This window comes from Schistocerca gregaria, chromosome 5, assembly GCF_023897955.1.
Source record: "Schistocerca gregaria isolate iqSchGreg1 chromosome 5, iqSchGreg1.2, whole genome shotgun sequence".
In the NCBI taxonomy this organism is placed as follows: Eukaryota; Metazoa; Arthropoda; class Insecta; order Orthoptera; family Acrididae; genus Schistocerca; species Schistocerca gregaria.
Window position 1 is genome coordinate 579,217,055 of NC_064924.1, and position 22,028 is coordinate 579,239,082.

Here is a 22,028-nt window from a genome sequence, read left to right on the forward strand (position 1 = left end):
GGACTTCACACACACCCATGCCCGAGGCAGGATTAGAACTGGCGACCGTAGCAGCAGCGCAGTTCCGGACTGAAGTGCCTAGGACCACTCGGCCACAACGGCCGGCATTATACATGGGACGTGGAGCAATGGAAGAAAGTAATTTTGTCCGATGAATCTCGTTTCGCACTGTATACAACCTCTTGCAGATTTTGCATTGGAAGAGTGAAAGACGGAGAGGGTTTAGTGATTATTTCAACACCCATATCGTAGTCTTCCATTGTTACTCTTGGAGGTCGGAGTGCTGTCAAGAATTATGTGATCCTTTCGACTGACCAGATCCACTCCATGGTATAGTGGTTGTTACGCAATAGCAGTTCTGTATTCCAAGAAGCCAGGGCCCCTGTTCACATAGCTCGCATCGTCCAGGGAGGGTTTTTTGAACACAAGAATCAGTTTTCAGATTTTCTCGGCCCACCACAGCCACCAGATCTCCGTATCATTGTGTCTTTGTTTTCTAGTCTGGAGTGAACGACAAGTGATAGCTATCTATCTAGATTATAGTTACCTGTACTTTCCAATAGCTTGCAGGAAGAATGATATAAAAATAAGATTCCCTTGAAAACCATACAGGACGTGTGTTACCAAATGGTTAAAACGGCTCTAAGCACTATGCGACTTAACATCTGAGATCATCAGTCCCCTAGAACTTAGAAATACTTAAACCTAACTAACCTAAGGACATCACACACATCCATGCCCGAGGCAGGATTCGAACCTGCGACCGTAGCAGTAGCGCGGTTCCGGACTGAAGCGCCTAGAAACGCTCGGCACAGCGGCCGGTCATGTATTACCTATTCTGAAACGACTGGAAGCTGTTTTGAATGCCATCGGTTATCCCAGACCGTATTAGGCACGGTAATTCGTTGTGTTTGTGGTGTTTCCATACTTCAGGCCCCTCGTTTCCGCAGTACGTGACGCGTCTATAAGATCCCGCACGGTAAAGGAAACCTGGCGCCCCTCGCACGGTGCCATTGGAGCTCTGCAAATCGTTGAGTTTGGCTCTCCTGAACAAATCAATTCCATATTCATGAGATTCATGGGACGCTACTAATGTGAGCAACGATAACGTGAAACGATTACCTATATTCTCCACAGCGCACGATCTTGCCATGTCCGATGTAAAATGGCTGAGATTTCCTGGCTCTTGATGAGGCAGAACACGATCTTCTCACAGAAAAGTAACATTCAAAGACGATTTCAGAATGAGGAACACGGCTTGTAATACTTCGGCATATACGTATTGTTTATAGCTTTACTCATACGTACGTTATGCTTATGTTTTGAAATGCTAATTACTTACGGATACTAAGGCATGCTGAAGAGTAATATCTCCAAATCTTTAGTTCTTTTGTCTATATCGCTTGAGCTACTACATCTCATGTAGGCATATCGGTCTGCTTCCTCACGTCACTAGTGCATGCTATAACCATCTACCGATAGAGTCAGTGTTTGAGAAACAGCATGCTGTAGCCAAGTTTCGAATTCAAAGAGTTCGTCCGCTCATGAAAAACTCTCTCTTTTAGCATGACAGCACCAGACCACACATGACTGCCGGATCTGACGCCTTTGAGTCAACCTAATCAGTCACCCTCCATACAGCCCCAATGTGGCCAAGTCCAATTTTCGGATGAGTACAAAGCTTAGTGATGAAACGATGCAAGCAAAGGTGAGACTATGGTTCCATCAACAAAGTCAAACATTCTACAAAACACAATCAACAAATTGGTCTGTAGCTGATTATAGCGTGTTCGTCGCCACAGTGACTGTGTTGGTAAATAGTTATGTACACTTATGCTCATAAATTAACAATGTAGTGCCACACAACGTGACACGACACAAAACTGCCTCTAATAGCATAGGCACATAGGGAACACACACGAAGGAGATCTGTATGTCCACGGTATTGGTGATAAGTTTAGGGAACCGTCACGAAACACATGTGATACAAACCCCCACTGTTTCGTGCGTATGTACCCCTATGTCAATATGGGATTTGATCACCATGCAAACGTACACAGGCCACACAACGGGTTGGCATACTCTCCATCAGGTGGTCGAGCAGGTGGAGTATAGCCCCCCATTCTGGCACCAGTGCCTGTCGGAGCTCCTGAAGTGTCCTCTCTACCGAGAGCATCTCAGACGTGCTCGATGAGGTTCAGGTCTGGAGAACAGGCAGGCCACTCCATTCGCCTGATATCTTGTATTTCAAGGTACTCCTCCACTATAGCAGCTGGGTGGGGCGTTGTCATCCATCAGGAGGAAAGTGGGACACACTACACCCCTGAAAAGCTGCAAAATGACGTCCTGATGCACCTGATCTGCTCCAGTTCCTCGGTCAAAGATATGCAGTGGTGTACGTGCACCAATCACAATCCCAACCCACACCATCAAACCGCCCCATACAGCCCCTTTCGAGAACATTAAGGGGTTGGTGGGTTGGTACCTGTTTCCTGGTACACGCTTTGTGAAAACGCGGCGAGAATCACTGTTCAGACTACAACTGGACTCGTCCATGAACATAACCTGGGACCACTGTTCCAATGACCATGTACTGTGTTCTTGACACCTTTACGGTCTCTCCTGTGACAAGGGGTCAGTGTAATGCACCTTGCAGGTGTCCAGGCGAATAAACCATTTATGTTCAGTCGTCTGTAGAGTGTGTGTCTTGCGAGAACTGTTCCAGTGGTTGCGGTAAGGTCCCGAGCAAGGCTACCTGCGGTACGTTGTGGCAGTCTGCGGGCACTGATGGTGAGTTATCGGTTTTCTTGTGGTGTTGTGCACTGTGGACGTCCTGTACTGTTCGACAAGCCTCCAGTCGCCCTAGTATTCTACCCTTCGTAACGTCATGAATATATGTTCTTTGAGCCACTTTCTACATTCAGTCGCCATTAGCGCGTCTGAAAACGTCCGCACACTTACTAGCTGCACCGTAGTCTGACATGCACTTCTGCGTATGTGGACTGCTGCAAGCGCTACCGTGCGACGACCGCAGGTCAAATGCACCGCATGGTCACAGACCGAGGTGATTTCTACCCGAAAACTACCCATCAGAGTGTTTGTCGCCATGTATCAGCATTATCCTTAATTTGTGAGCATCAGTGTAGGCATGAAGAATAAGGATGATCGATATTAATGAAATTTGTTTTATTTATAAAACTTGAGGAGTTTCACTTAACAGATTCTGAGGCATTAACTACCAGCACGCCCTGGAGGGCACAGGCTGCGTTTGTTGCACGCCGCCTTCAGGAATCTGCGGTCTGACCTCACGGCTTCTTTTCTCGCTGGCCGCGCAGCTGGTGCTGTCGACAGTGTGGCCGGGGCGCTACCGCAGTCTGGTGGAGAACGTGGTGCGCGACCTGACCGACCACCTCAGCCACGACCCCTCGGGGCGCCGCCGCCTGGGGGCAGACTCCCGCACCGCCTACACGTTCACCATGGGCTTCGTCGTCTGCGGACACGTGACGGTCGCCTCCTGGTCCCTGCTGCCGCTGCTGCTCAAGCCCGTGGAGAAGCTTCGCCTGCCCCTCGTCGCCTGGACTCCGTTCGACTCCAGCTGCGGCATCGGATTTCTAGTCAGTAATGTACACTCTGCTGTCTACATCTACATCAACATCCATACTCCTCAAGCCACCTGACGGTGTGTGGCGGAGGGTACCTTGAGTACCTATATCGCTAGAATAGTCAAGACGTTGAGATATCATAAGGCAAAAATGTTAAAGTCAACTGGTGTTTGTTACACCTTAAATATCTCATAGTGCATACAGAGAAAAATTCTACTTTCGATAGGAAAACAGTCATACAGTAAAAAAAATGGAAAATTTGCACGGTCTGATATATAACGACAAGAAAAACGACCTGCTAACCTTACCTTGCCAGGCACTTGCCAATAAAAAATACGATCATCGTCAGTAAGTAGTCACATAAATGTAATTGTATAAGTGGTCGTATAAATATCAGGAAATGGCATTACAGTGTGATAAATCATAAAGTATGTCCATTCAATAAAGGGTTTAATATTGGAGATATGGTGATTGCCTCTGCTTTTTCTGGTTCTCAAAGTTTCGACATGTACTACATTGGGGTGTGGAATGCTGCGTATACAAGTTCAAATTTAATGTATCTACTCTTGGATAAATAGTGTGTGCGTACTAATATCTTCTCTCCAATGCGAAAGTGACGTCGTGTACAAACCTGTTTTTGCTGTCTTCTCCGGCGTTCTGCGGCACGTTTGATGTTGTTCAGCGCAATGTCAATTATATCATAGTGGCGTAGTCGACGAGATGTAGGAGAAGATACTAATTCATTTGTTGGGTGGTTCAACATTTTTCAATATAAGAGTCGGAGATAGCATAATAGATTCATTGGGTATGGAGTTAATTTCAACCTGGAATGAGTGTATGTGTGTATCCCAATCAATATGTTTGTTATGGCAGTATATTCTACATAGTTTACCAGTTGCTTTGATTAGTCGTTCAGAATCGTTCGAAGAACCGTTATACCTGGATATGTAGATCGGAGAAATGTTTCTAGCTCGTATCAAAATGGTTTAAATGGCTCTGAGCACTATGGCACTTAACAGGTGAGGTCATCAGTCCCCTAGAACTTAGAACTACTTAAACCTAACTAACCTAAGGACATCACAAACATCCATGCCCGAGTCAGGATTCGAACCTGCGACCGTAGCGGTCGCACCGTTCCATACTGTAGCGCCTAGAACCGCGAGGCCACACCGGCCGGCTAGCTCGTATCATACTTGTCCACATTGAAGATCGTAATTGTGGTACATTGTCGGAAATTACTTTCAACACATGCCCTACATAAAACTGAAAATTTTATAAATGCATGCTAAATAGATTTCGCAGTAGCTTTGCGTTACCGAGTGAGTGCAACAAATTTCGAAGTGAGTTCAACAGCGACAAAGATGGAACAAAGACCTCTATTAGATCTGGGAATCGGACCAAAAATATCTACAGCGGGCAATTGTCTCAATTTAATCGGTACAATGGGATGTAACGTAGAAATATGTGACGTAGTTTCTGATTTAGCTTTCTGGCACATTTTACATTACGGTAAAACTCGTCGAATATGTTTCTCCATGTTCGCAAAATAAGAGTTCTGTCTCAGTATTAAAAAAAAAGAAAAAACTGTTTCTGGCTCCATAATGTGTGTAACTTAAATGAGTATATCAAATTAATTTGTTAACAATTTCTTCAGGAATACATAATAACCAGTTATTGCTGCAGGGTGAGAGAGGGGAAACAGAATATTATTGCGTACAGTATAATGGTTTCTAATGGTAACGTTATCGCTATCTTGCCAAAGGTGTTTAATTTCTTTCCAAACGTTTTCTTTGCTCTGCTCTTGTGCTATGTCTCGTAACGACGACGAAATGAAATTTTCGAATGCTACTTGTTGAATGTACGTGATGCTAAAATTTTCTTGGCGGAAGTTGGTTACGATGTCTTGCTGATTGTTGCTGAGAGAACATATTTTGTGTACCGGGAATGTGAACAATTGTAAAATTAAATTCCTGTAAATAAAGTTTCCATCTGCTTAATCTGTCATGTGTAACTTTAGCGGAAAGTAAAAATTGTATAGCTGTATGACCTGTGTAAACCGTAGTATGTCTTCCATAAAGAAAATTCCTAAATCTGGTAAATGTCCATACAACATATAATGTTTGAAGTGCTGTAACAGAAAAATTGCGTTCAGCAGGTGACAGAATGCGACTTGCAAAGGCGATGTTTTTCATTACTATAATGCCGTCTTCTTCAATATCCTGAAAAATGTGTACGCCTAAAGCGGTGTTAGAGCTGTTGGTGGCAATGGAAAAATTTCTGGTAAGATCTGGGTGTGATAAAAGTGGTGCATTCAACAAGACGTGTTTGAGATTAACAAATTCAGACTGTGCCTGGCTGTTCCAGGACCAAATAGCGTTTTTATCCGTCAATTGGCATAATCTAGGGGTGTCTAAAGCAGAGTAATGAATAAATTTACGGAAAAATGTTAATTGAACACAGAAAGTTGCGTAGATGTTTCTTTGTCGTTGGAACAGTAATGTCACGTAGAGCCTGAAGTTTTTCCGTATCAGGCGCAATGCCTTCTGCTGAAATTACATGTCCAAGAAATTTTATAGAAGTTTCTCCTAAGTGTGATTTGCTAAGACTAACCGTTTGTCCTTGTGCACGAAAAGTTTGTAACAGTTGCTCAAGAATCAAATAGTGTTAAGAACAGTTAGCTTCTGCGATAAGGATGTCTTCTACATACGTTGTGATTCTGTCTTTAAGTTCTGTTGGAAGTATAGTACTCAAACCGCGAATAAATGCTGCTGAAGAAATTGTTAAACCGAACGGTAATTTGCAAAACTGGTAACAGTCACCAAAACAGAGAAATGCTATATACTGTCTGCAGTTCGGATGGAGCTGAATTTGCCAAAATCGCGATTTCAGATGTAATGTGGAATATATAGCAGTAGCATGAAATTTCTGTAGAAGTTCTTCTAGTGTCTGTAGGCGATCTGTTTCATTAATAATAATGTCGTTGACATGACGCGAATCAAGTACGAGGCGAAGTGAGCCATCCTTTTCCTTAACAATGTGGAGCGGGTTTATGCACGGACTAACTGCGGGTTCAGTAATACCTTGGACAAGCATAGCTTGTAATTCTTCTTAACTTGTTCTCTGTGAAAATATAGAATGGGATAATGTTTGGCTTTAAACGTGTCACTGTTTAACTTGAAATTCATACATAAAACCGGACATAGTGCCAGGAAAATTGTCAAAAACTGGAGACTCCTGTAAAAGAATATTACCTAGTTGAGTACGTTCGTCCTCTCTATTCGCACTGCTCAGTTTAACATTATCAGAAATCATTTGTATAATGTTATAGTCGGCTTCGTCCGGTGTATTGTAGTTGTGAACATACGTATCTATAAAAAATGTGTAATGACAGTCTATATTACGTGATGCAGAAATGACCTCTGTCCGATTAACTGTTTCTTCTTCTGCGGATAAATTGTGCTGAAATTCTAATGCCAGTTGTACATTTTCATCCTTTAACATTAAATAGGAGTTTTGAAAGTCAATAATTGCGCCGTGTTGTTCCAAAAAATTCGTACCTAAAATAACGTCTGTTGTCAATAAGGGAACAATCCAAAAATTTGAGTAGAACGTATGTCCTGCAATACAAAATGATAATTGTGTCTGTAATTTTACATCTACTCCTTTACTAGATACTGCTCCGTTTACTTTAGTTTTGCCTAATGGTAACGTAGGATAGGTGTTCTCTTTGTTACATTCGTTGAATGTTTCTTCATTTATAACTGACATAGGTGATCCAGAATCAATTACTGCTGAATATGTGGATGATCCAATCTTTACTTCAATGACAGGGTGGGAAATGTTTTTTTTTTTTAATAACTGGTTTTTCATGCAAAAGTGTGTGTCGGATGTCGTCAACAGTAATAACATTTTCGTGAGCAAGAGTCTGTGTGTCAAAAAGCATTGCTTACGTTGCTGGAATATTCAATCTGTATCGTATCTAGTCAAATTCTATCTGACGTGCTGTTATTTGTGGGAGGATGCTGTGGCATCCCGACTATTTGTACTGTTCTGTTATTTCTTCCTGACGTAATAGGTTCGGGATTATACCGACCGTTTGGTTCATTCATGATAATCGGTTGTTGTGATTGATTCTGCTGCTGGTAAGACATATTATAATTAAACGTACGCTGAAAACTGTGCTCTTTACTTTTACGTCTGTCATAATAATCGTTGCTATACAGATGATTGCGGTAGGAGTTGAAATGGAGTGTTTCCTGTACGTAGTGATTTCCTTGTTGCTGTGCGTTACTATTTGGTGAAGCCGACGCTGTACGTGGAGGCGGCGAAACATTAAAGCTTGGTTGACCTTGCAAACTACATTGTTGGTTGGGTATGCTAACCGACTGAATTTGTTGATGTTGTGGGGAAAAGCCCCTATTGTTACCAAACTGTCTTTGCTGTTGCTGATAATTATGAGGATACTGATAATTAAAATTTTATCTATTATTAAAGCTATGGTGGTTGTCATTCCTAGACCGACTATCACTGGTGGTTGTCATTCCTAAACCATCTATCACCTTTTTTATTAAAATAGCGTGGCTGATCTTAACTGCCGTATGCTTGTTGGCCTTGGTTATCATGTGAAAAATTCTTGTTTATGAAGGAATATTCTGATTGCTGAACTTCCAAAAGCTGTAACAGATCTCTAAATGCGGAAATATTTTCTTCCTGCTGTACTGAAAAAAGTGATACTCTTAACGATCGTGGTAATTTAGAAATACATAGTTGGATAAGTGTTGATTCACTGTATGGGTCACTTAAGTATTGGTTTTGTTGGACAATGTGTTAAAAAAATTGCGTGACAGTGGATAAATTTGAGTTCTCATAATTTGCTAAGCTAATTAATTGCTCCTTGATTCCGCGCTGTGTCGTCTTCGACCAATACGCTGATAGACAAGCATTCTGAAATTCTTCTACCGATTAGCATTGTCTCGCGATCGGTCTCATACGAGATGCCGTTTCGCCTTCCAAAAAACTGCAAATAAATTCAAGTTTGTGTGTTACGGGCCAAGTTGGCGGAAAAGCAAAGCTAAATTGTTGTATCCAATCCAAGGGGTGAATCCGTGTTCTGCCATTCTTAAATACCTTAATATAATCAATATTATCGTCTCTGTATGTCTGAACAGGTTCAGGATTGTATGATAATCTGTTTGTCTGTGACTGTTCAGAATCTACGTCACGTACTCTCTGTAAATTACGTAAATTATACTGGCTGTGTAAGTGTGAGAAATGTTCGGAAGGTGGCGTATGCTGTGTCGTGTTAAAGGCTGAAACATTTTTCCCCTCTGTCACTTCGTGCTCTAAAGACGACAATTTACTACGTAATGTACTAATGGTCGAGCCTATCTCACTGATCGTCTGCTCTATGTTTTGGAATTCGGGTGTTTGATTGAAAGAAACTGGTGACGTATCGTCTGATTTGGTGTCATTGTTATTTTCGATAACGTCAATACGAGTGGCCAATTGATCATATTTATCAGTCAATGCTTTTACCTGATCGTTATTTTTAGTGTCACAAGCATTAATACGTTTTTGCATTTTAGGTGTGGTTTTGTTTAATTTCTTAACGTCTGCTTTAATGGCACTAGGATCTTGTATTAATTCCAGTTGTTAATGTCTGCTGGTCATTGTCTGAAAGTCTACTGTGTGTGTGTCCGTTTTTGTTTTAAGATCGGAGATTTCATCATGCAATTCGGTGTTCAACTGTTTGATGGTATTGATTTCGTCTGATGCTGTAGCAATGTTTGTGTCTGCTTATGTTTTTGCTTTCGTAAATAACTTAAGCTTGTCTTCCTGTCTCTGTGTAGTAATTGTTTCCATGACCTATTTCTTTACTTTATTCTGTTCCTGTACAAATTTACGGTAACAGGCTACACTGTTTTGTAGGTGGTGATTAAAACTTTCGTCAATTAGGCTGTTGTGTTCGTCAAATTTATTGTCTGCTTTCGCATCCAGTGTGCGTGAAAGTTCTGCTGACATTAATTTAAGCTCGTCGTGTAACTGTGTTGCCTTTTCTGAACATTGTTTAGCAACTGCACTAATTTCACCTCTAAGTACATTTGTTGTGTCTGCATGCGTATTATGTAATTCCTGTGCAACAGATCTAATTTCTTCACTACTATTCCTAGCAAGAGCCTTAATTATCTCACGTAATTGTTCTTTAGTATCATGACATTGCACGGCAAGGGCTGCAGTCTGTTCATTAATCTGTTTAAAGTTCTCATTAATTTTTTTGTTCGACCTGTCGTGTTTTTCATTCGACTGTTTGAAACTTTCATTAAGGTTGTTGTGTATTTCATTTAACTGTTTGAGATTTTCATTTAGTTGTTTGTTCGATTCTTTAAGGTTGTCGTGTTTTTCATTCAACTGTTTGAGATTTTCATTAATTTGTCTATAATTGTTGTCTTGTTTCTCATTGAATTGTATCAATAATGCTACAACTTGATCCATGCCAAAATTACCGACCCTATTCTCTGTACTATGTGATGGTGTCTCTGCATGTGTCACGTTTTGTGTAACCATTTGGTCATCGTCTGATTCACGAAAAGATTTGCTAATCGCACGCGGTCTGTTGGTCACTACATCGGAATCAAATAAATCTGACGTGTTTTGTGTTTATTGTTCACCTTCGATAGAAACATTTATCTGTTCACTGCGTAAATTTTGCAAATTACATGTGTCAAACTGGGCAGCGTTCATTGTATAGGAACGTGCCGCGTCATGAATTGTCGTTAAATTAAGTGTGGACATGACTGAATTTGTCTGTTCATCGTTTAGATTAGAATCATTACTGGTGGTCGGAACGCACTGATTATCTGTAATTGGTGGAATATCATTATGAAACTGAGAATCGTTACTATTATCTGTCAAATTATTCAAGTCGGCTTTTTCACTCACTGCGCATGGCGATGTATTGTTAGCAGTTTTTAGCGGCATTTTCACAGGTCAAAGTAAGCACAAAATCAAACAAAGGCAAAGCAAAATTGAACAAATACAATAACAACAAAGAGCAATAAATTTCCGATGATCTGTGAAAGAAAGAGTGACAAATCAGTAAATGCGTTGCGTCAGGTGCAATCTACATTTAAAATTAAGCAAATAAGGGCAGATATATAACTGACTACTTCTCAGAAATTATATAACTGACTACTTCTCAGAAATTCACAACAATACGATCCTGGCCGGTTGTCGACAAGTGTAACCTCCCCAACAGTTAAAAAAAAATTAATAATGTATATCATTCACATTTAGAGTAACTAGCCAACAGTAAAAATATGTATGGCATTGACATTTAGTGCAACGTGTCAACAGTTTATTATTCCGTAACCTACCAATAATAATTTGACTAATTTCTCTATAAAATTGTGACTCATAGATAACCTTTCAATAACTGACTGAGAATTTAAACTGGTAAATTTGGACGTCAGCAGTGCTGCGTCATGGCCTCGAACGATCATTCTGAATAAATTGAAAATTCTTGCCTCAATAAGGTCGCCGGATAACACATATATATCTGCTCCTATAAGAATTTTTCTGTCACATCCCCAGTGTAATGCTGGTCGATAGATTCGTCATGTATAAAAACAAACAACTGATTTTTCTTTACAATAATCGGGATAAACATGGATTGGAGAAATTAGTAAAGTGTTTAAGCTGAGATGAATGATTGTCAAGAGTTAATTTTTTTAGGAAAGATTATTATTAACAGATTTTTTAAAAACATTTTACATGGGAATTGACGTAACAAAAGTACATATGCGCGAGGCTGCTTTTACCTTACACTACAACGCTTAGGCTCCCCCATCGCTCCCCACGACCAGCCTAGCCAACTCCACACACACGACTGCTAGCAACTACTACTCCTACTGACATACAGTTGCTACTGCAGTCAAAACTGCTCTCTGGTCTGAGATTCTCTTATAGCTTACAATCGCAGGTATCGCGTGAGCAATCAATCGAAATTACATCTGCTAGAATGCGATAGCAACAAATTCCTTAATCATGGACCTCTTACAATGGTTCCATTTTAAATCCCTCCTAATGCCTGCCAGTTGCTGACCTGCTATATTGTAGCTAAATTATAAAAGATCTTTCTTTCTATGTATTCGCAGCACATTACATGTGTCTACACTGAGAATCAATTGCTATTCCCTGCACCGTGAGTCAATTCGTTGCAGATCCTCCTGAATTTCAGTACAATTTTCCATTGTTACAACCTCTCAATATACTACAGCATCATCCGCAAAAAGCCTCAGTGAACTTCCGATGTTATCCACAAGGTCATTTATATATATTTTGAATAGTAACGGTCCTACGACATTCCCCTGCGCCACACCTAAAATCACTCTTACTTCAGAAGACTTCTCTCCATTGAGAACGACATGCTGATTTCTGTTATCTAGGAACTCTTCAATCTAATCACTCAATTGGTCTGATAGTCCCTATGCTCTTACTTTGTTCATTACACGACTGTGGGGAAATGTGCGGAAGTCAAGAAACACAGCATCTACCTGGGAACCCGTCTCCATGGCCCTCTGAGCCTCGTGGACGAATACCGCAATCTGGGTTTCACTCGATTGTCTTTTTCTAATCCAAAGCTGATTCCTACAGTGTGGATTTCTAGCCTCCGGAAAAGTCATTATGCTCGAACATAATACGTGTTCCAAACTTCTACAACTGATCGACGTTAGAGATATAGGTGTATAGTTCTGCACATCTCTTCGACGTCCCTTCTCGAAAACGAGGATGACCGGTGCCGTTTTACAATATCTTGTAACGCTACGCTCTTCTAGAGACCTACGGCACACCGCTGCAAAAAGGTGGGCAAGTTCCTTTGCGTACTCTGTGTAAAATCGAACTGGTATCCCATCATATCCAGCTGCCTTTCCTCTTTTGAGCGATTTTAATTGTTTTGCTATCCATCTGTCATCTATTTCGATATCTACGTCTGCCTTAGGGCCGTTTCAGACTTGTTCAGAATTCGTCTAAACGCTTAGCTTCCCATTCGCTTTATGGTCACGCACTGTCCCCAGTGCGGTCTGAATGAGCGCTACATTTAAGTAGCCATAAAGTTGCATTCAGAACTTTCAGTGCAACAGATCAAGTTGTACACGAAAGGTCATGCTAATGCCACACACAAATATATATTCAAATAATTTTAACGTTTACCTTTACGGAAAAAGGCATTTAAACTTAAAATTAGACAAAATGATCATAATATTACATGCTAATGTTGTTGCTACGGATACTCAAAAAGTCTGTACTCCAAATTTTACTGTTTGCTATATTTTTATTGCTCATTACACATTCTAAAAATAATAAAAACATACAATTTATCGAAAAAACATTTAACAAAAGAAAATTATGCTAGTACTTTTTTAATCTTTAGTTTCCTTCTCAGAGGTCTTCTATGCACTCAACTGGAAATTTTTGTAGGGATTTCATGTCACAACTGCTTGTTGCAACAAATATAAAGTGCCGTTCTCTTGTTATCTGGCTCACAGTGAAACGTCCCCTTAGAAAAATTAATGAATTTTTGTGCTGATAAACCTCTTACATTATTTGCTTTTCAAACAGCTTAGCAAAACTGAACGTACTCAGACATTACTCTCTTTACTTATTCTGATCAACACTAAACTGACACACAATATTTTTAGCGCAACCCAATCTGACTTTGAATAGTCCCTACAAAAGAATGGCCCTGACTAACATTAACCTATACATTTAACAAATCACTTACCTCACAAAAAGTTTCCTTACTCGAACTACTGCAATGCGAGCACCAGTACTGTCAGCTAAATAAAAGATTCCGCCACGAGCCCTATTCCAAGGTTAGGCAAGCCGACGGTGGTCTACAATGGTAGGGCGATATTAATGTGAAATAGTATGATTTAATTTAATATGTGCAGTCCCCCTTTTGTTACTGAGCCAGACCAAGCTTCAGTATAGGCTGATAATGGGCTTTGCGACCAATCTACGAACAGTTTGTACTGTTCAAACTGAAATGCGATAGGGAGCTGGTGTTGAGTTTAAAGGTTCTAAGCCATATTAAATCTATTAACGATTCTAAAAGCACTAATGAACTTATTTTTTAAAAGCAAACATCCAAGAGGACCGTTAACTGAACAAACTAAATTTCAATAACCAACTGATGCCAAACACCTCCAAAGGGCAACAGTATAAAATCACTTCCTTTTTGGAAATAATATTAAATGAATTTAAGAAAATACATTTACATTACCAGCAGCAAAACATATGATCAAATGCTTACGTCACAAATATCGAACATCGGCTGTTGCCAGTAATTATCAAAAGCCATTACTATCGAAGCAGCCTAAATGACTGACAAAGGTGGTTCAAATTTATGATAATAGATGCGGTGGCAGATGCGAGGCATATACGAATAATCCCTCCTTCACTACTAACGTAGGACGGCGGTTGCCGCTACTACAGTACTAGAAACCTTCATTAAAAATTTCAGTCATGATACTCAGGCATCTTTAACAAGATCACAGTTAACAAGAGATACAATCACCTACCCTGTAACACAGAGACAACAGGTCATTTATTTAATAAAAATTAACATACTAAAAATGCAACACTTCTTCTTTATTTTATGTATTTACTTTTTTGTAGATACAAACAATTTAGTAAACAGCTAGCCCGTGATACTAGCCAACAGGTAACTTCAGAGATACGTCAGAAATAAGGTAGCTAGATTAAACAGTTTTCACTGACTATAAAGAACAATTCGTAAATCTGAGGAATTACAGCTGCAGTCTATACCTTTAGACTCTAAAATTGGATTTCGAATAGTGACAGCCACAAACCCACACACACTGACAGGAATTGAAAGTAGTACCAGCATCCAATCATCGTCGCCCGTTGTTGGGGTCTTGCCCATTCGTCTGGTATAGGGTGCCTAAGGGATGCTGCATCCTCTGAATGCTATACAACAAGACAAGCAAGTAACATTGGTAGTTTTATTCCTATAAACCAGATTGACAATACTTAACTCTGGAGTTACATCGATGGTCCAAATGACATGCAAACAGTAACAGTCTTAGCTATAGACAAAGTCGTTTCTGAAGAAGAGAAATTTGTTAATATCGAGTACAGATTTAAGTGTCAGGAAGTGGTTTCTGAAAGTATTTGTATGGAGTGTAGCCATGTTCGGAAGTGGAACATGGACGATAAATAGCTCCGACAAGAAGAGAATAGAAGCTTTCGAAATGTGGTGCTACAGAAGAATGCTGAAGATTAGATGGGTAGATCAAATAACTAATGAGGCGGTACTGAATAGAATTGGGGAAGAGTTTGTGGTACAACTTGACTAGAAGAAAGGATCGGTCGGTAGGACATTTTCTGTGGCATCGGGGCATCACAAATTTAGTATTGGAGGGCAGCGTTGGGGGTAAAAATCGTAGAGGGAGACCAAGAGGTAAATACACTAAGCAGGTTCAGAAGGATCTAGGTTTCAGTAAATACTGGGAGATGAAGCTTGCACAGGATAGAGTAGCATGGAGAGTTGCATCAAACCAGTCTCAGGACTGAAGACCGCAACAACAACAACAACAACAACAACAACACACAGACAAAGTCCAAGTAAGCACTTGATGCGGATCGCTACAATCTGTTCTGCGAGTGCCGGTCTACCACTGTCCACTAATGTCAGGCCGCAGTTGGCAGGAGCGGCGCTTGTATTCACTTCTTGCAGTGGTAGTTCCCTGCGCGGCACGGGTCGTGTCAGCCGGTTTTGGGCAGACGCTTCCTCACCGCCTTCTCTGGTCTGGCGTTCTTCTTCTTCGTTTCGGCGCTTGTGGTACGCCAAATTGAAATTACACTCCTTTCTACGTCATCCGTGTTCACATAGTCACCTTCACTCTTCATTTGATGTCTTTTCTGATTGTCCTTTGTATTTACGCCAGCTACAGTTTTGGTATCAACACATGCCAAGTGCATTTCTCGAAGTTATCTCCTCCAAATTTGTCTTGAGGCTCTGTTAATTGTTTTAAGTTTTCCTTCTCATCTATCACCTCCTTCTGTAACATATTTTTCTATTTCTCTTTACGTATCTCTCAATCTTTTACTCTACTGTCAATTTGAGTCTATTGTAATTCGGCAATGCAAAGTTCCACTACGACTTTCAACTTCGTAATCCCTCCCTCATGGCTGTTAAGTCTTTCATTCTGTTTCTACTGCGTGCCTGTTATTTCCTCAAAAGATTTTTCAGTAGTCGTCATTACTGAGGTTCGTTCTTGAAAAAATTATTCGCTTTTTTTCCCCTTACGTAGTCCCTCCGGTAGCCGCCCAGTTTTATTATTATTTGTTTTTGTTCTTCACCCTGTTTGATACCCGTCATTAGTTGGAACAGTAAATGTAAATGGCCTGGCTGTACTCCGGTATTCGCCGTGCAGTTCCCGTGCGTGTCTCCAGCTGGCTCTGTAGGTCAGAGTATCGTAAAAATAAGGGCTGGAGGCGGTCTTCTGCGTGTTCACCGCCGCCGGTCCCCTGTCGGGTTAACTGCACGTGCGCCCGCTCCGCCAGCTGCGTACCTCGCATCGTCTCACCTCCTTCGGTACTCTCTCTCTTTTTTCCGCTTCTGCGGTCGTATCCACTTGCACCGTCGCCTGCGTTTCGTGTGTAACGCCCACTGCTAGCATTTCGCGTGAGTTATCGCTCCCCCGCAATATCGAAAGGCCATAGTCTTCCGCGTCCGCTTTCGTTGCACTTCTCCTCTCCGTCCTTGCTACTGTCTCTGGCATTCGTTCTGGCGGCTACATTTGTTTTTCTCTTCATTTTCTGTTGCGCCTAATGGGTGTCTTTTTTGTGCCCATCCGAGCCGAGCCCGTCGCACGATTCGAATATATGCTGCTCTGTTGATATGTTACACGAAACTTGTGCTGTCCGTTCTACCTGTCCACGTGTTCCTCCACGTGTCGTGTTCTGTGTGCCGCGTTGGCTTTGCCACGTCACGCTTACCTGTTTCGTCGAATTACGCTCCTACATTTCTCGAGAACTACAGTAACTTTTTTAATATTCCGTTCTTCTAAACGTACCTCATCCTCTTCATTCTTTTTCCTGTCATGTAATTTATTGTCTCGTTCTCATTACTGTTAATTTAAATGTCGCACAAACAAGCGAAAGTATCTCTGTCTTTACTTTCTTGTCCTCTTACATGCATTGTCTTCCTATGTACACACTCACTCGTTCCCCACATAATTAGTCCCACAAACATCCCTTTAATTTTACACAATATAACTACGCACACTTCTAAGTGCAGTTCATTCAAATTCAACACTGTTCAACGCCGTTTACGTGACTAGAACGCGTATCTCATTTATGATCTCATTACACAAAGCACATTGTTTATATTTTAAAACAGTACTGGTACTGTTAGTATCCTCATATGCTTGATACTGTTCTAAGTGCCTACATATGTAATTTCTCGGAATATCTCACTGTTCAAATAATGGAAATTTAGTAAGAAGTTTTACTGTTCTAACTCCTGTCGATTTACTCCTTTCTGAAGCATAGCATGGTTACCAATTATAAATACCTACACATGTTTCTTCATGCTTAAGATACTGCTAGTTCTAACGTCGCTGTATGATAAGTTGTTAAAGGCTGTACGCAATGGAATGTTTTATTGGCTTGTCTGACACTGGTTTTGATGACATCTGACTACTTTTCTGCCGGCCGCTGTGGCCGTGCGGTTCTAGCCCTGCAGTCCGGAACCGCGGGGCTGCTACGGTCGCAGGTTCGAATCCTGCCTCGGACATGGGTGTGTGTGATGTACTTAGGTTAGTTAGGTTTAAGTAGTTTTAAGTTATAGGGGACTTATGACCTAAGATGTTGAGTCCCATAGTGCTCAGAGACATTTGAACCATTTTTTTACTACTTTTCTGAACTGCACTTACTTGCCAATGAAGGTTGATTATCGTCACTGTGTCACGATAAAAATTTATGTGTAATAGTTATAATCCCTTTCGTCTGGAGAATTGTGTTGTGCAGTGAAAGGTTACCATTTGCTGACACGGTGTGCTAATGATCTGCATAATTCTTATTTGCACTAAAATTACTTGTCAAAGGACTGGGGTGAAAAATATAAGATCTATTGGCGGTCACTTCGTTTATCTTTCTGATTTCACTTTAGTTATTACATCATGTGTTCCTGAGATATTTATACAAGATTTAATAGGCTTTCCTTCCATTATTCAAAAATATACTTGTTCACGTGACCAGAATCGCACATTATTCCATTCCCATTGTCTCTGTATTATTGCTCCGTGTTAATCATTCTTAATCTGCCACCTCCTTCATATCTATTCAATTGGTAAGTCTGTGACTCCCTCCTATGTGCTCTCATACCCTCTCTGTTTGTTTTTCGCTGTCTACCTGAAGCGTGCGTTGCCTGTCGATATACAGGGTGGTCAGAAACGGTCTGAAAAGGTTTCAAACGTGCTGAAGGGTAGGTTGCACTGTGAAATAGCTGTTGACAAAAAGAAATTGGTATGTTGCGCTATTTTGGAGTTAATTATCATTTAAGTTAGCCAATCAGGCTGGACAAACGCAATGTCTCTGACATGCAAAGAACTTATAATATGGCCCTCATGTTACTACATGGCTACTACTCTGTTTATCTTCCTGTACATGTGCAGGAAAAAACGGAACGTTTACACTATCACTTTGTGGTCCGTCCGTCTGTCCGCCTGTCTGTCCAACATTTTCTCCGGTAGAGGTAAACACGTAAAGCTGATATATACGTCACACGCTAAGGTGTACTTACCCTTAGTGGTGTAAGAAACAGAAGCTTCTAAGGCAATCCCGTCAGAAGAAACGACTTTTTATGTCACATACACTAAGTGATCAAAAGTATCCGGACACCAGCAAATACATACGTTTTTCATATTAGGTGCATTGTGCTGCCACCTACTGCTAGGTACTCCATATCAGCAACTCCAGTAGTCATTAGGCAACTTGAGAGAGCAGAATGGGGCGCTCCGCGGAACTCGCGGACTTCGAACATGGTAAGTTGATTGGGTGCCACATGTGTCATGCGTCTGTACGCGATATTTCCACACTCCTAAACCTCCTTAGGTCCACTGTTTCCGATGTGATAGTGAAGCAGAAACGTGAAGGGACAAATACAGCACAAAAGCGTACAGGCCGCCCTCGTCTGTGGACTGACAGAGACCGCCGACAGTTGGAGAGGGTCGTATTGTGGAACAGCCAGACGTCTATGCAGGCCATCACACAGGAATTCCAGACTGCATCAGGATACACTGCAAGTACTATGACAGTTAGGCGGGAAGTGAGAAAACTTGGATTTCATGCTCGAGCCGCTGCTAATAAGCCACACATCACGCCGATAAATGTCAAACGACGCCTCGCTTGGTGTAAGGAGCGTAAACGTTTTACGATTGAACAGTGGAAAAACGTTGTGTGGAGTAACGATCACAGTACACAATGAGGCTATCCGATGGCAGGGTGTGAGTACTGCGAATGCCCGGGGGAACTTCATCTCTCATCGTGTACAGTGCTAACAGTAAAATTCAGAGGCGGTGGTATTATGGCGTGGTAGTGTTTTTCATGGAGAGGGCTTGCACCCGTTGTTGTTTTGCGTGCCACTATCACAATACAACCCATCATTGATGTTTTAAGCACATTCTTGCGTCCCACTGACGAAGAGCAATTCTGGGATGGCGAGTGCCACTTTGAACACGATCGGGCACTTGTCCATAGTGCACGGCCTGTTGTGGAGTGGTTACAAGCCAATAATCCATGTAATACACTGACCTGCGCAGAGTCCTGACCTAAATCCTACAGGACACCTTTGGGATGTTTTGGAAAGCCGATTCGTACCAGGCCTCACCGATCGACATCATACCCCTCCTCAGTGCAGCACTCCGCGGAGAATGGGCTGCCATTCCCCAAGAAGTCTTCCAGCACCAATTTCAACGTATACATGCTAGAGTGGCAGCTGTCGTCAAGGCTAAGGGGGGGGGGGGCATCACCATTTTGAGTTCCACCATTACCGATGAAGGGCGCCAAGCTAAGTGTCAGGATATTTTTGATGAAATAATGTATTTTTTTAAGAACCGCAAATTCACTCATTCAAACCTGTGGGCTACTTCCCGTCGACCTAAAACCATGGAATATGGCAAGAAGCAAGAATTCACAGGAAATTCAAAGGAAAGAAACCGAAAATTGTGTATTTGTAATTGTATCACACCAAAAAACCTTTTCTTCATTGTTATCACAATATATGTCTCTCTGTTCGTCTGCTACGGTCCGCCCCCTTTTTTTTCTTTTTTTTCAAGAACGGATACATGTATCAAGTTAAAATCTATGTTAGATACTAAGGACTATGGCCCCTTAGCGGTATAATAAACGTTAGCTTCTGAGTTAGTGTGGTCAAAAGATACGGCCAAATTTGATCAACACAAACACAGTCGTTAACATCTATAGCATGGCCGATCATGGGGTGCCAAACTTCACGTGTGCAGTGTGTGCGGGCCACGTGTACGCCAAGGCCCGACCTGTCACTTGGTTTCGCTCGGTACTTCTCGGAACCACCCTGAACAAAGCGACTTGTCATTGAGTATTGTGTTGCGGCATTTTCGATCGGCACAACTCGCTGAGTTAGTCGGAATTGGGCTGTTAATGATCTTCCCAGGTATTAAGGACTTTCACAGATGCAGTGACTTTTTGCACAAAAGGAGGCAGACTAGCAATCTATCGCCTCAGTCCTTTAAAACGAATGGGAATGACGGAAGGGGGCGATGAGTCTTCTCAGTTATCGTCAGCGACAGGTACAGCGTATTTGCTATAAAACGCCATTACAGTAACGTGTAGGAACAATTTAAAGATTTAGTTGATAAAGGAAGAGCAAAAAATTACGGCGACTGACAGGAATCAACGTTCCGTACATCAAGAATTAATTTGCGCTAAATTAGCATGCCTTGGGCAGGGGAAGAAATTAGTAGAACGATCAGTAAGATTTCTGAGGTGTCGTGCACTATTACTTTGTCAGTTGCAACAGTTTTCAGTGAAACTGAAAGAAGAGTAAGGGACTTCATATGTTTCTGCAAAGAACGTTGATCAAGGGGCATGCCTGGAAAGATTTTTTCGATTTGAAACTCGCTTTGTTGAACTTATAAAGGAAAAATTTGTGCAGGAACGAAAATTAGAACATTCAGAATATAAAGCAGGCTCCGAATTTTAAATGTGCTTGACTGTACGCTGTCCATGGTAAGATATTTCCAGGTACCATCTTTCTTAATTGATATGGTTGCGATTAAAAGAAAATCCCGTTTCAGAATGGACGCTTTCTGATAAAGACAATCCAGTTCCCTATGTTACTTGGCGTTAAAGGAAACGCGAGGATTTAGAAATTCATTGCGTCCTTGAGAGAATTAAAAGGCTAGTTATATAAAGATTTCGTGCCCACTATCAACCTTATATCCTATTCCGGGATGTTTTCGAGATCGTTTGCGTTTTCAGTTGAAAGCTCCCTTATGTATGTGCGGTTGTACCTGATTGACCTGCAAGATAATTCCAGTTTTAATGACAAATCTTTTCACATTAAAACTGTCCTGGACATCTACATTGCTTTTGCCAGGTAGAGTTTCCAAGTGTCCATAATGAGGTGTCAAAACTCTAGAATCCTCTGATCAATATATTTGTGTGAAAGAACTTTTTCCTCGATTATGAAACTAAATGAGCCACGATTACATGGACAACCTGAATGCGAAACTATGTGATCTGCAGCTGCCCGTATGCCGCCAGCTAGTATCAGATAAAAATCATATTATGTCTTTGGAGCACATAAAATAGTTTAATACTACTCCAACTTTTATCGTTTGCGACCTTTGGTAATGAGAAATGTGAACTATAAAACTAAATTGTATGTAGTGCGAATGCACTGCCATTTAAATGCGGCCCGTTAGCGGTTTTCCCCTGTTCTCCGCTCTCGTACTCAGAGTGGTATGGCGGTGAGGGAAATATGAAGCGAGGGTGAGCGCTTGGGTTCTTTGGCCTCGGCATTGCTCGCGAGCCAAAAATTGGCGACCCCTGACCTGCAGGATATATTCTGTTGAAGGATCGTGAAATCTACAAAAGCAAGGTTTCGCAGTACAAGTAAAGGGAAAAACAGCAAAAAATTGTTAATTTATAATTGTATCTTAAGAATAAATATATACTTCATTTGTGAGACCATAGTGTCTGCAGTTGCTTCACAATTCTTGAAGGTATTTATGTTCTGTCATCGCAACTACAAAAATGCGCGATTTTTTTCACCAGACGCGTTTCGCTTTATTGAGGTAAAGTATCGTCAGTGGTCTGTAATTAAATTATTTTCATTTTCAATTGCCTTTAGATCGA

At 41.3% G+C, this 22,028-nt stretch overlaps 1 protein-coding gene across 1 annotated transcript in view; it reads left to right on the top strand.

The window, feature by feature from the left end:
• The window catches only part of LOC126273416 (odorant receptor 4-like), a 72,610-nt gene that overhangs the window by 24,865 nt on the left and 25,717 nt on the right, over positions 1 to 22,028 (top strand). Inside the window, exon 2 of the mRNA XM_049976967.1 lies at positions 3,336 to 3,614. Within this exon, the coding sequence (XP_049832924.1) occupies positions 3,336 to 3,614 (279 nt within the window). The remainder of the gene's footprint in view (positions 1 to 3,335; positions 3,615 to 22,028) is intronic.